This window comes from Vulpes vulpes, chromosome 2 (genome assembly GCF_048418805.1).
Source record: "Vulpes vulpes isolate BD-2025 chromosome 2, VulVul3, whole genome shotgun sequence".
NCBI lineage: Eukaryota > Metazoa > Chordata > Mammalia > Carnivora > Canidae > Vulpes > Vulpes vulpes.
Genome location: NC_132781.1, coordinates 120,383,270 through 120,398,104, shown reverse-complemented (window position 1 = coordinate 120,398,104; position 14,835 = coordinate 120,383,270). Strand labels below are relative to the sequence as shown.

At 41.7% G+C, this 14,835-nt stretch overlaps 2 protein-coding genes across 5 annotated transcripts in view; one reads left to right on the top strand and one right to left on the bottom strand.

Moving 5' to 3' along the window:
* Positions 1 to 14,835, bottom strand: part of LOC112934395 (protocadherin gamma-C4) — a 186,454-nt gene that overhangs the window by 158,707 nt on the left and 12,912 nt on the right. The window contains exon 3 of one of the 4 annotated variants that reach the window (XM_072749813.1): positions 5,252 to 7,791. The exons of 2 other annotated variants lie outside the window; for them this stretch is intronic. In XM_072749813.1, coding sequence (XP_072605914.1) covers positions 5,252 to 7,774 — 2,523 coding nt within the window. In that variant the 5' untranslated portion in view covers positions 7,775 to 7,791. Of the gene's footprint in view, positions 1 to 343; positions 3,021 to 5,251; positions 7,792 to 14,835 lie in introns of those variants that run through there. One more of the 4 variants, XM_072749817.1, reaches the window with a different exon arrangement.
* LOC112934528 (cell growth-regulating nucleolar protein-like) lies at positions 13,138 to 14,274 on the top strand (the record flags this gene model as incomplete). Its single annotated transcript, XM_072749824.1, is given in 3 exon segments — positions 13,138 to 13,931; positions 13,933 to 14,234; positions 14,237 to 14,274. Coding segments are annotated over 3 exon segments (1,134 nt in total), but the record flags the coding sequence as incomplete, so codon positions are not given.

Genomic DNA, 14,835 nt, shown 5'->3' with positions numbered 1-14,835 from the left:
TTGTTATATTCAAGCATTCAGATAGAAGGAACAACCACAATTTCAAAAAATAACTTAGAAATCTGGAAATTCTTACAATGCCAACAGGAGCTTCCTCCAGGGAGAGGCACATATTATTGTCATTTATTATATAATAGAACTAGTTACTTAGGCCTACTTAGTCATAACCACGTCAGGAAGATCAGCTCTACCATAAGCCCAGAAGAAGAGAGAAAAAAATATTTAAACAAAACTGAGGACTACCACGTTGTTTTATTTTCAAAAAAACGTGTATTAAAATCTTTATATTAGCCATGCCAGCATAATTGTTCTTTATAATATTCCAAGAAAGAAAGAAACCTACCTTAAGTAAGCTGGAGTTTCCTTTCGTTTCCGATATATCCTGGGTTATCAGAAGAGGCTCGCTTTTCCCACAGCTGTCCTGGCTGATGAGCGTGTCCGCATAGTTGGGCTGCGGGAAGATCACGTGACTCTCCCGCGAGCCCGCGGTCAGGGACACCTCATGAGAATAGGTCTGCAGGAACGCCCGCACCCCGTCCACGCCCACAAACTGCGAGGCCGAGGCCTGCATGCCCAGCAGCCCTCCTCCTGCAGCCTGGAGCAGACGCGACGCGTGCCAGCGCCTCAGTCTGAGCACCAGCAGCACGATGACAAAGGCGAGGAAGATGCAGGAGACTGCGGCCACAGCCACCACCAGGTACAGCGTGAGGTCAGAGTCGTCTGGGTTGTCAGGAGACTCGAGGCTGCTTAGGTCGGCCAGGACGTCTGGGATGCTGTCGGCCACAGCCACGGTGAGCGTGGCGGTGGCCGAGAGAGGGGGCTGGCCGTGGTCCTGCACCGCCACCACCAGGCTTTGCTTGAGCGCGTCTCTGTCCAGCAGGGCCCGAGCTGTGCGCACCTCTCCTGTGTGCAGCCCCACCTGGAAGAGCCCAGGCTCGCTGGCCTTGAGCAGGTGGTAGGACAGCCAGGCGTTCTGGCCTGAGTCTCTGTCCACTGCCACCACCTTGGTGACCAGGTAGCCGGGCTCTGCGGAGCGGGGAGCCAGCTCCACACCTGTGGAACCGTCGGTGGGAAGGGTGGGGTACAAGATTTCAGGCACATTGTCATTTTGGTCCAGCACGAATATGCTAATTGACACATTGCTGCTGAGTGGCGGGTTCCCATTGTCACAGGCTGTCACCAATAGGTGTAGGTCTCTAACCTGCTCATAGTCAAAGGAACAGAGCGCATACAGGACACCAGTGTTGGAATTGATGGAGACATAGGTGGAGAGAGGCACTCCCTGGATAGTATCCTCAGTCAGTGCATAAGTAATGTGGGCGTTGTGGATGCTATCCGGATCCTGGGTGGTCACACAGAAGATGGAAGCTCCCCTAGGATTGTTTTCAAGAATGTAGGCAGAGTAGGTGGCCTGACTGAAGGCAGGTGGGTTGTCATTGATGTCTGCAACATGCACAATGATATGAGTGTTTGTGGACAGTGGGGGATTTCCCCCATCTGTGGCTCTGAGAGTGATGTTGTATTCAGACACCTGTTCACGATCTAGAGATCTGGCTGTCACTAATCGGTAATATTGGTCTATTGATTTTTCTAAATTAAACGGCATATTTCCCAGGACAAAAACTGTGACTTGCCCATTTTGCCCAGAATCTCGGTCATGCACATTGATAAGGGCAATTTCTCTTCCAGCAGTAGCCTCTTCTGGGACTGATCCAGTAAGAGAAGTGATTGTAACTTCTGGGGCATTGTCATTCACATCCAGAACTGTGACTAAAATCTTAGCTCTTGAAAGAAGACCGGGTCCATCTTGTGCTTCAACTTTAATTTCATAGAACATAGCATCCTCATAATCTAGACTTCTCAAAATTGATATATCTCCAGTCACTGAATTGAGATAAAAAATCTGAGCGACTTTCCCAGGCATTTTATCTAGAATATAGGACACTTGAGCATTGAATCCTTCATCAGGGTCAGTGGCATTCACTGTGAGCAGCGTGGTACCCACTGGCAAGTTCTCCTGAACACTTACTTGATATTCAGATTGAGTAAACACTGGTGGGTTGTCATTTGCATCCAGAACTATCACTCGGATGCACAAGTTGCCAGAGAGGACAGGGTTGCCACCATCAGAAGCAATGAGGACAAGCTGGTGAACTTTCTTTTGCTCACGGTCCAAAGCCCTCTCCAGCACTAGCTCTGGGTACTTGGCCCCGCCAGAGACATGCTTCACAGTCAGGGAAAAGTAGTCACTGGGGCTGAGGTGATAGTTCTGAAGGGAGTTCATGCCCACATCTGGGTCAAATGCAGTCTTAAGTGGAAATCGAGTTCCAGGAGCTGTTAGTTCACCAATTTTTATTTCCAATTCCTCTGTTAGAAAATCAGGAGCATTATCATTAATGTCTTTAATTTCTATTTGTACTTCAAAAATTTTCAATTTGTCTTCAACCAAGATATTAAATTTTACCAGACACAGTGTGATCTGAGCGCAGAGCTCCTCCCGGTCTATCCTGCCTGCTGTAATCAAGCTGCCGCTTCGCAGGTTCAGAGCAAAGAGCCGCGTCCTACCTCTAGAGACGATGCGGACTCCGTGCTCCATCAGCTGCCAGGGCTCGAGTCCCAGGTTCTTGGAGATGTTGCCCACAAAGGAGCCTTTGTCCAGCTCCTCCTGAACTGAGTAGTGGATCTGCCCAGATCCAGACTTGCACAGCATCCCCAGAAGTATGCACAGCAGGGCCAGTCCTCCGCGGTGTTTGAATCTCAGGTATTTGGTCATTTCCTCTTTGGTGAATTGTTTTCTGTGAATTCGGTTCCAATTGCCCACGACGGACTCAAATCTTATTTTTTCTTAAGGAACTAAGCCCTTTATGGTCCTAATTTATGGGTCACAGAGCTGGGTGACTGACAAAGTGAGCTTTGTAGCAGCCTCGGACTTCCGGAGTCTGATCGACTGGTTCTTTGCTTTTTTGGATGGAGAAAATGGTGGACTAGCTCCCCAGCTCCGTTTGCCTCCTTAAGTGGTCAACAGCGACACTCAGAGGCCTAATGGTTTACTGCACCCTCTGAGACAAACCCATGTCAGTCATTTTTAAGTTTCCTAACACCTGAAACACTCTTTATCAGAGGTAATGGTTTTGGTGTCTATTTAGCACAGTTGAACTGCTCTATGTTAAAGTGTGTAAAGTCAAGTTCCTCAATAAGTCATGTTCTAACCTTAACACCACCAATATTCTTCAAACATGGTGGAGCTTTGAAATGTTCAGTTTAAAAACCACAAAGAAATATCGGCCGTATTTATAGGTTATATTTATTGAAGTTTGTCCTTGATAAACTGACATCTTAGTTTCAATATTTGTAATTTAACCCATTCTTTAAACATATAATTGGGGATTCAAGGTAAATGATATGAACATAACCACTTCCCCCCCACACACACACACCCAAGCTGTGAATATATAAAATCAGACAAGGAATTCCAGTGCATTGAGAAAACTAACATAATGGGAGAAGCCAAAGGTGATGGGAGGGCCTCCAACCTGGCCTTGAAGGATAGCAAAGGCTCTCCCAAGAAACAGGACAGAAGTGGATCAGGGAAAAGGCCTGGAAAATGTGAGAAAGAACAGTATGCCAAAGTCTAGACGTGAGAGAGAAATCACAGAACTTCAGGGTACTGGAAGTAGGTGAGGGTGGTTTTTAAAGACCAAAAGTGAAACTAGTAGAGATAAACATGTGTTTTATGCTCCAGAAACCCTCTCTCTGTATTTGTTTTCCTCTCCAAGCACAGAAATAGAAATATATTTGTCACTTCAAGCATGTAGTGTTATAAACTTATCCATAAAGTGTTTATTCTTGTGAAGAGATATTCTAAACACAAAAGGAATTCTGGTTTTAATTTTTCTGTTTATATTTTATTACCTACAAGTAAAGATGTTATGATTAATTATTCCACAATAAGTTCCAGTTTTATCTCTGAGAATTATGTAATAGTAATAAACACAAGAAACACATTGGCTTAGATCAGCTCTCCTCAAATGCCCTTAAATATAATAAAAAATCATAGCACCTTGAAAGATGATAATACCATTAAATACAAGATTTAGTATATGATTACTTCCAAATCAAAATTTAAAATGATCCCAGTTATATAGAATATTATTGTAGTCTTTGTTTTCATTATTAAAAGCATAATAAATATACTAAAAGCCAACATGGAAAGAGGAATGAGGAAGGAAGACAGTGGTTGTGACAGGGACTGAGGTTAGGTGAGGGAACAGTTGCTGTGAGTAGGAATCTTTGAGAGGAGAAAAGTATAAGGGGGATTTTTAGAGGCAATTATTTGATATGGTCTCTGAATCCCTTGAGGATATATATTATTTTTAATGATAAAAAGGTTCCAGATGTAAGAAAATAAGAACATTGAAGAGAAATGTGTTTACTATTACACAACCCATTTACTATAGAGCAAACAATAATCACTTTCTCAAGCAATAGCTACTTTAGAATAAGATTTTTAACTAAGCAGATACCATGACAAACCTTCCTAAAACACAATGAAACACATATATTTCTAAATTTCCATTTTTTAATAGAGAAGGTCATACAAATCAAATGAAGCACCTCACTGTCAAACTGAAGGAAAAAATATTAAAATTGAGTGAGAAGAAACTAAAGAATTTCATTATTCATAGATTAAAATGTAAAACAAAACCTTGAATTTTAAAGCACTTGAATAAACATAAAATTCAGCTTTCATTTTTTAAATTATCTTCTTATTGTATTAAAAAAGAACCCTCTACCCTCAACGTGGGGATCAAACTCACGACTCCCAGATCGAGAGTAGCATGGTTCACCAACTGAGCCAGCCAGGAGCTCCTCAACCTTCATATTTTTAATGGAGAAAGAATTATTGACTCAGGTGTATTAGATTATTTGTCCAGAGATGTGAAAGGAAGTATGAGAAACCAGATACACCAGTTCCTAATGGAATGCTCTCTCTGTGATAACCTAAATATCCACGTGATATGAACTCAGATTTATACTCATTATACAATGATTCTAGCCCCACTTCCCCTTACAGGATGTGAACAGTTAGAACTACTGAGAAATAATTCATCAGGACTCATTTCCTAAAAATTGATAAGATTCATAAGGAAATATGTGAAACAGAAAAGATGTAAACAATGGAGGGAGCTAGGTAAATAAATACATGTTGATTTTAGCAATAACTCGTAAGTATATTGTGAAGGGAGTTTACCTGAGAAAATGTTTCTTCTCCTTTCTCTTCAAGTAAAGACTGAGGGGCGGCTGACAGAAAATCCTTTTTCTCACAGCTGTCCTGGCTGAGGAGCGTGTCCGCATAGTTGGGCTGCGGGAAGATCACGTGACTCTCCCGCGAGCCCGCGGTCAGGGACACCTCGTGAGAATAGGTCTGCAGGAACGCCCGCACCCCGTCCACGCCCACAAACTGCGAGGCCGAGGCCTGAACGCCCAGCAGCCCTCCTCCTGCAGCCTGGAGCAGACGCGACGCGTGCCAGCGCCTCAGCCTGAGCGCCAGCAGCACGATGACAAAGGCGAGGAAGATGCAGGAGACTGAGGCCACAGCCACCACCAGGTACAGCGTGAGGTCTGAAGCTTGGGAGTCACGTGGGGCTTCCAGGCTGCCCAAGTCAGCCAGGACATCTGGGATGCTGTCAGCAATGGCCACAGTGAGCGTGACGGTGGCCGAGAGAGGGGGCTGGCCGTGGTCCTGCACCGCCACCACCAAGCTCTGCTTGAGCGCGTCTCTGTCCAGCAGGGCCCGCGCTGTGCGCACCTCTCCTGTGTGCAGCCCCACCTGGAAGAGCCCAGGCTCGCTGGCCTTGAGCAGGTGGTAGGACAGCCAGGCGTTCTGGCCCGAGTCTTTGTCCACTGCCACCACCTTGGTGACCAAATAACCGGGCTCTGCGGAGCGGGGCGCCAGCTCCAGGCCTGTGGAACTGTCAGTGGGGAGGACGGGGTACAAGATTTCAGGCGCATTGTCATTTTGGTCCAGCACGAATATGCTAATTGACACATTGCTGCTGAGTGGAGGGTTCCCACTGTCCCACGCAGTCAACCACAGCTGCAAATCCTGGAACTGCTCATAGTCAAAGGAGCACAGGGCATATAGGATGCCAGTGTCAGAGTTGATGGAGATGTAAGAGGACAGGGGTGCACCATGAAGAGTGTCTTCAATCAAAGAATAAGTTACATGGGCATTGTCCTCATTGTCAGGGTCATGGGCCACCACGGAAATGATGGAGGCACCCCTGGGGTTGTTTTCAGGAATGTAGGCAGAGTAGGACATGTGGGGGAAGGTGGGTGGGTTGTCATTGATGTCTGCCACCTGAAGCAAAATGTGAGCATTCGTGGACAGAGACGGTTTCCCTCCATCTTTAGCAGTCACAGTGATGTTGTAAGAGGAAAACTGTTCCCTGTCAAGGGTTCTGGTTGTAACCAGTCGGTAATAATTGTCCACTGATCCTTCTAACTTGAAAGGAAGGTTCTCTGGGAGTGAACATGTGATAAATGCATTCTGCCCAGAGTCTCTGTCATGTACATTGAAAAGTACAATTATGGTTCCTGGAGGAGAGTCTTCAGGAATTGAGCCAGTAGCAGATGTCACGTAAAATTCTGGGGCATTGTCATTCACATCCAGAACTGTCACAATAACCTTTGTTCTGGTCAAAAGGCCCGGGCCATCCTGAGCTTCAATATCAATTTCATGGACTTTGGCATCCTCATAATCTAAACTCTTTGTGATTATTATATCTCCAGAAGTCGACTCAAGCTCAAATACCTTCGAGGTTTCTCCCAGGTTTTTCTCTTGAAAATATGCCACTTGGGCATTGTATCCCTCATCTGTGTCAGTGGCAGTCACTGTGAGTATCCGGGTGCCTATGGGCATACTTTCAGGAACACTTACACGGTATTCGGGCTGTGTAAATACAGGCGCATTGTCGTTTGCATCCAGGACAGTCACACGGATGCGGGAAGTGCCAGATCGGATGGGACTGCCCCCATCCAAAGCCACAAGGATAAGGTGGTGAAAAGCCTTTTCCTCGCGGTCCAGGGGGTGCTCCAGCACCAGCTCAGGGTACTTGTTCCCATCCACTCGGCTTCGCACATCCAGGGAGAAGTGGTCATTTGGGTTCAGTTCGTATTTCTGAAGGGTGTTTTCTCCTACGTCTGCATCATGCGCACTCTTTAGGGGAATTCGGAATCCTGGCGTAGTCGTTTCACTGATTTTTAGCTCTAGTTCTTCTACTCCAAAGCGAGGGGCATTATCGTTAATATCTGTTATTTCCACTTCTACTGAATAAATACTCAATTTGTCTTCTAGAAGTATGTTAAAATTCACCAGGCACCGCACGCTCTGAGCGCAGAGCTCCTCTCGGTCTATCCTGTCTGCGGTGACCAAACTGCCACTTCTCAGATTCAGAGCAAAAAGCTGCGTCCTACCTCTGGAGATGATGCGGACTCCACGTTCTGCCAGTATCAGGGGCTCCAGCCCCAGGTCCTTGGCGATGTCGCCCACAAAGGAGTCTTTGTCAATCTCTTCTGGCACAGAATAGTGCATCTGCCAAGCTCTGGCCTCACACAAGACAGCCAAAAGAAAGCACAGCAGCATAAGCCTTCCGTGTTGTGGCAACTTTTGCAGAGCCGCCATTTCTTCTGCTGCAATATTTTCTCCCAGGCAACCTTCAGCATCCAGTGCAAGATTCCACTCTCTATTCCTAGTGTCTGAGGAGACCAACATTCACAGAACCCAGGTCACTGTAGAGAGAAATTTAAGCTGCTGGACTGATTTTTTTTTTCTGTCCGGAAGGTTGGGGACCAAATGCCCAGCCCTTTTAGTTGTGGGAACCCGATTGTTGGACTGGATGTCTTGCAGGCTTTTACTTCTTAGGTGGTCAACAGCGACGCTCAGAGGCCTAAGTAATCTCTGCACCCTCTAAGGCAAACCCAGGTTATTTCTTGCTTGTTAGCTTTGTTATTTTCAAGTTGCTTTGAAGAATCTTAGTTTTAAGATATCTTAGAAGCAGCCCTTTCAAGTCAGGAGTCTTTTCCTTAGAATTAATAAGAATTTGTAAACAAATGTGACCTTGATAGTAGTTGTTAGGAAAGTATTATCAGTGAACACTCAAGGCATTCATCAAGGCTGCTGCTGCCCTTGCTCCAAATATTTCCAACTTATTTTATATACAAAGGCAGTAAGATCAACTTTGTAACATTAGCTACCTTATCTTCTAAAGTCATATAGTCTGTATTTCTGTGCTTGATGTCTTAGAATTTAACTTCATCTGTATTTTAAAAATTGAATTATCAGACACTTGATTGGGTGACTATTGTATACCTGGCACTTTGCCTGATTGATGCTAGAGAAAGAAATGGTGAACCTGATGAACACAGTCCTTGTTCTCAGGAAGCTTAGAGGATAGAAGAGGACACAGAAAACTAGAGTATTTTAATAGAATATGTTAACTGCTACAAAGGTAGGAAATACTGCGCAATGGAAAAGAGTACATAAGAAGGGTATCCAACCTAGATCTGGGGGTCAGAACATTTCCAATACAGTGTTGAAGAGGACTCCTAAAGGGTAGGAACGGGTCAAGAGGAGGCTGGAGTAATGTTCTAGAACCTCAGTACAAATGCTTGGAGGTAAAAGGCTGCATGGAATATTAAGGAAAGTGAAGGGGGCTTGTTTTTTGTTTTCTTTTTCAATATTTTATTTATTTGAGAGAGAAAAAGAGAGCACAAGCAGGGATAAGGGCAGAGGGAGAGGGAGAAGCAGACTCCCCACAGGGTGCCTGACAGTGGGGCTCAAACCCCCCTGAGATCATGACCTGAGCCTAACCAACTGAGCTACTCAAGTGCCCTTTGATAATATCTTAAGATTTTTGAATCAACATTCTTAAATGAGTTTGCCCACCCTTAATCTCACTTCAATCTATCTTTTGGTTTCTTCCTTGTTGAACTTTTTTCATTTTTAGTTTTATCCATTCCTCTGAGAATGGAAAAAAATGGCAACAAGTGATATCAACTTACTTTCTTTTCTAGTAGGGACCCTACTTTTTTAGATTTTTAAAATCTTTTCATTAACATTGTTTTGATGCTTTCAAGTCTCATTAAGTAACTGATCGACATCCCTTACGGCAGCTCTCTAAAGACTTATATGTTCTAAAAAAAAAAAAAAAGACTTATCCGTTCTTTGATGATCTGGTTTTACTCTGTATATTATTTCCCACTCATGCTTCTTCCTTTGTATCAAGTTGTTTTAATTTCCCCAGCCTCTCTTGCTTTTCTTTCTCCTTTTCCAAATCTTTGTTTTAAATCAGAATTTGGACTTTTCCTTTAGAATCTTTCAAAAAAGGGACACCTGGGGTGGCCCAGTGGTTAAGCATCTGCCTTTGGCTCAGGGCGTGATCCTGGAGTCCCGGGATCGAGTCCCACATCGGGCTCCCTGCATGGACCCTACTTCTCCCTCTGCCTATATCTCTTCCTTTCTCTCTCTCTCTCTCTCTCTCTCTCTCTCTCTCCCCCCGTATCTTATGAATGAATGAATGAATAAATAAATAAATAAATAAATAAAATCAATCCTTAAAAAAAATAGAATCTTTAAAAAGAATTTTAGTCATGCCAACTGCTTATTCTGTATTAGTCCTAGCACTGAACTTCATAGAATTTTAATTTCTCCCCACTGGTCTCAGTATGACTTTTATTGTCTGCTTCTATTGCTTCATCATCAGAATTCATCCTTGTTTGCACATCAATAATTTATACTCTTATCTTTGTTATTTTTCCTATTATTTTCCTTAAGTTTCTGTTGATACAATGGTTTTTGTTTGCTTCATTTCTTGGGGGGTCTTGCTCAATTCACTTATTTTAAATAATTTGTTTTGTTTTGCTTTGAGTTATTTTGTCTATTAATTTACCCCTAAGTACTCTTTTAGCTGTATTCCACTATTTTATTTTATTTATTTTATTTTAAGTAGGCTCCACACCCAACATGGGGCTTGAACTCATGACCCTAAGATCAAGAATTGAACGTTCAATTGACTGAACCAGTCTGGCGCCCCTATATTCCAGTTTTAAATAATAATTTTGTTTTTGTTCCTTTCTAAACAGTTCTTATTTCCATCATGATTTTTTAAATCCAAGAGTAATTTAGGGATATAGATTTAAGTGTCCAAAGCTTTTTTGTTTCCTTTTACTATTTTTATTTATTTTTTAAAAGATTTTATTCATTTGAGAGAGAGAGAATGCACGAATCGGCGGGGTGGCAGGCAGAGGGAGAAAGGAAGAAGCAGAGCAGGGAGTCTGGGCTCAATCCCAGGACTCCAAGATCATGACATGAGCCAAAGGCAGATGCTTAATTGACTGAGCCACCCAGGCGTCCCTCCTTTTACTGTTTTTAAATGTTTGCTTTGTAATTTTCCCAGTTTTACTGAATTATAATCAATAAATAAAATTGTAAGATATTTAAACTGCACAATGCAATGATTTCATATATGTATACACTGTGAAAGGATTCCCCCATCGAATTAACACATCTTTCACTTCAAATATTCTTTTTTTGCTCAGAGAGATCATTTAAGTTCTTTCTGATCAAATTGCTATTATACAATGTAATCTCCATGTTATACAACAGATACTCAGGCCTTATTCGTTTTACAACTGAAAGTTTATACCATTTTACCTACCTCTCCCTATTTCCCCCACCCAGGTTTTTGAACTAAGTTATATATGTTATATTACATATAACATAATCATAAATATGTATAAGGCATTATATTATCAGTACTTTGAAATTTGCTCTGCCTTTTTTGTGATGACTATATACTGAATTGCTGTAGATTTTCCATATGCTCACATAAAGAATAGCTATTCTATATTTGTTGTGCATAGGATTCTATACAGATTTATTAGATCAAGCTTAGAGATTCTGTTCAAATGTTCTATATGTTTAGTAATTTTGTGCCTGTAGGGTGTATTATTTCTTATGGAATGGAGTTTAAATTTCATGGTATTATTTTCTTTTTTATTTTTTAAAGATTTTATTTATTCATGAGAGACATAGAGAGAGAGAGAGAGAGAGAGAGAGAGAGGCAGAGATATACGGAGAGGGAGAAGCAGGTTCCCCGCAGGGAGCCCAATGCTGGACTTGATCCTGGACACCGGGATCACCTCCTGAGCTGAAGGCAGATGCTCAACCACTGAGCCATCCAGGCATCCCTCCTGCTATTATTTTCAAAGCTATGTTGTTCAGTGATGGGGGCTCATATTTTTAATATATTTTTGTTTGTTTTTGTAATTATGGTCAGTTCATTTAAAAAGTCACCATTAATGTTTGTTGTCTTAAACACTATTTTGCTGTTATATTAAAATCAACATGGCTGCTTTCTTTTATGTGTGTATATATGTATATCTTTATTTTCAATATTTCAGTGTAATTTTGTTTTGAACATGTATCTTGTTGGCAGAGTATATATGGATTTTTAAAATCATCCAACTTGGTAATCTCTGTGCTTTAATAGGTAAACCTAGCTCATTTGTATACACACAGAAGCAAAATTTTAAATTAACACCAGCTAAGAAAATCCAGAATTGAAATAACCTATGTTATTTATATGTTATACTTTTTAAAAGATGTATTTATTTATTTGAGAGAGAGAGAGAGTGAGAGAAAGAGAGAGAGAAAGCACACACGTAGGGGAGGGGCAGAGGGAGAGGAATCCTCAAGCTTAGTCCCCACTGAGGGTGGAGCCTTCCAGGGGGATCCATCCTAGGATCCTGAGATTAAGACTTGAACCAAAACCAAGAGTAGGACGTTTAACCAACTGAGCCACCCAGATGCTCCATAAAATAACTTATGTTACTGAGAGTGTAATCCAAACAGAAAATAATAAAAATCAAGACTTAGATATACAGCAAGGATGAGAGATATTTTTAAAAAGGCATCACAGAGAAGACAGATATCTTAAAATAAGGACAATTTGTTGATAGTATCTCATTAGCAACAATAATTCCAGAAGACGATGTGTTTCAACATTTTTGCTTGTACATTTAAGTGGAAGAGTTGGTTTTTGTTTTCCTTAATTGCTGTCTCTCTTCTACCTTTTTTCCCCCACTCTGCTTCTGTCCTAAGTTCAGGGTTTTGTCTCTTATGGTTTTGAAATTGCTTCTATTCTAGGTCTTGGGCCATAAGTAAGTCGTTTAAGTGTGCAGCAGTAATACTGTAAATATTACATCTCATGTCTGTTCATTTTCTGAAGCCAGCATCTATATCCACTTCTCTCCTTTTGTCCACAGATTGTCTCCTTTCGCGGGCATTGGTAGGCAGCCTTTTAAAGCAGTTTCTTTCCCTTTTAACTAGATGAGGGGCCAAACTGCTTATTTTGGATCAAGGACTAAGTCTGACTCAGGTTCCTTGTTTAGCCTGAAGCACTTTGTCTCTGTTACAGTGCTGAACTACCTCCTGACCTTCAATGCCTGCATCTAAGCCAGACTAGAATTCTCACAGCTTTAGCCTGGTTCACCACCTTCTGTTCCATCTTCAGTCCATTTATACATTTATCTTTCATCTGCACCTTACCATGCTTTTGCTTTCTTCTATTTATATTTTGTTTTTTTAAAATTTTTTTATTGGAGTTCAATTTGCCAACACATAGCATAACAAAATCTTCTATTTATATTTTATATATATCTTTAAATTATTGGAGCACAGTAACTATATAAAAGCATGGACTTACTCCCCTATGATATATTTCTTGTGAAGAAGTAACACACATATTAAAATGGAATATATACTTGTTTTTGCTAGTCACTTCCATTATGGGCATAATACACAAGTCAGGAGGCTTCAAAATTACTTCTCAAGTTGCACAGTAAATTTTCTGTCATTCACTTTATTACCTCATTTTGTAAGTTACTTAAACATCTAATGTATTCTTCAGAATGCATAAAATAGGGGAGGCGGCTGCGGCACGGGACAGGCGGCTGCGTCTCCACGTGCTCCTCGCAGCGGGTTGAAACCGTTGGCGGGTGCCGGCGGAGAGGACAAGACTTCAAACCTATCTTGGATAGAGAATAGATACTTACCCATTTAGGTAAAAATTGTATTTTTTTACATGCAATGCATGTGGTGAATCAGTGAAGAAAGTAGAAGTGGAAAAGCACGTGGCTGTTTGCAGAAACTGTGAATGCCTGTCTTGCATTGACTGTGGTAAAGATTTCTGGGGTGATGACTACAAAAACCATGTGAAGTGCATCAGTGAAGAACAAAAGTATGGTGGCAAAGGCTATGAAGGTAAAACCCACAAAGGTGATGTTAAACAGCAGGCATGGATTCAGAAAATTAATGAATTAATAAAAAGACCCAATGTCAGCCCCAAAGTGAGGGAACTTTTAGAGCAAATTAGTGGTTCTGACAACGTTCCCAGGAAAAGGGCAAAATTTCAGAACTGGATGAAGAACAGTTTAAAAGTCCATAATGAATCTGTTCTGGAGCAGGTGTGGAATATCTTTTCTGAAGCTTCCAGCAACGAAGCAGTCAGTAAGAGTCAAGCCCAGCAGCCACTCGCCCAGGTGGCCAGCCCGCCCCGCGCAGAGCTCTCTGCCAAGGTTCTAGCCATTGGAACAAATGACCCCACAGAAAAGCAAGCAGAGGTAAAGAAGAATAAAAGAGAAAGGAAGGAAGAAAGGCAGAAGAATAGAAAGAAAGAGAAGAAAGAACTAAAATTAGAAAACCACCAAGAGAATTCGAAAGGTCAGAATCCTAAGAAGCGCAAAATAGGCCAGGAGGCTGGAGAGGAGGCCCCTGCCTCGGCAGGGAAGAAGAGCCAGAGCTAGGTGGGTGAGGCCAAGGGAGCCGCTGACAGAGCTGAGGAGGGAGACGCCGAGGAGTCCAGGAAAGCCCGGCCTGGGGAAGAGAAAGCAGAAGCACTTGGAAGATGACATAGAATCTAAGAAGAAAAAGATAAAGTTCTCAGGACCTTCAGAGGGTGGAGAACCAGAGGACCACGAATCTCCTGCAAAAGGTAAATTCAACTGGAAGGGAACAATTAAAGCAGTTCTGAAACAGGCCCCAGACAATGAACTAGCAATCAAAAAGCTGAGGAGAAAGGTCTTGGCGCATTATTACACAGTCACGAATGAACATCACAGATTGGAAGAGGAGCTCCTGACCATCTTTAACAAGAAAATCAGCAAGAACCCCACTTTAAGTTACTAAAGGACAAAGTCAAGCTTTTGAAATGAGCATTTTTATATTTGAAAATTTAATCCATCCTGTTGATTTCTTTCACTACTGTTTATGAAATATGTAATGACATGTAACAACTCCCAATTTTGCTTTCCAAAGCTGTATTTTTAAGCTAAAGAAAAAGTATTTTTGGTAGAAATTTTATGAGAAAATATATTCTTTTCCAAAATTCTAAAAAAAAAAGAATGCATAAAATATCTCAAAATAAAAGACTAAACCAAGGGCTAAGATATTCAACAAAAAATTTACAAGCTATATATATTTCTACATTTTAATTATAACACAACTAAAAATATTACTTGAGACAATCTTACCTCTTCAAAATTCCCTAAATAAGATAGCACCTTGCCAGGTGATATTTTTATTAAGTTTAAGGATAAGTTAGTATTTATACCTGTGAGAAATTTGAAAACATTATTAATCACATAAATATTGGTGGATCTGTTCTAGTCAAACCCCTACACTTGCCAGATAAGTGAATGGTAAAACCAGAAAAATTATTTGGCTAGAGGAAAGGAAGAAAATATTAGAAGTCTTATCTTGTTTCTAATGCAGTG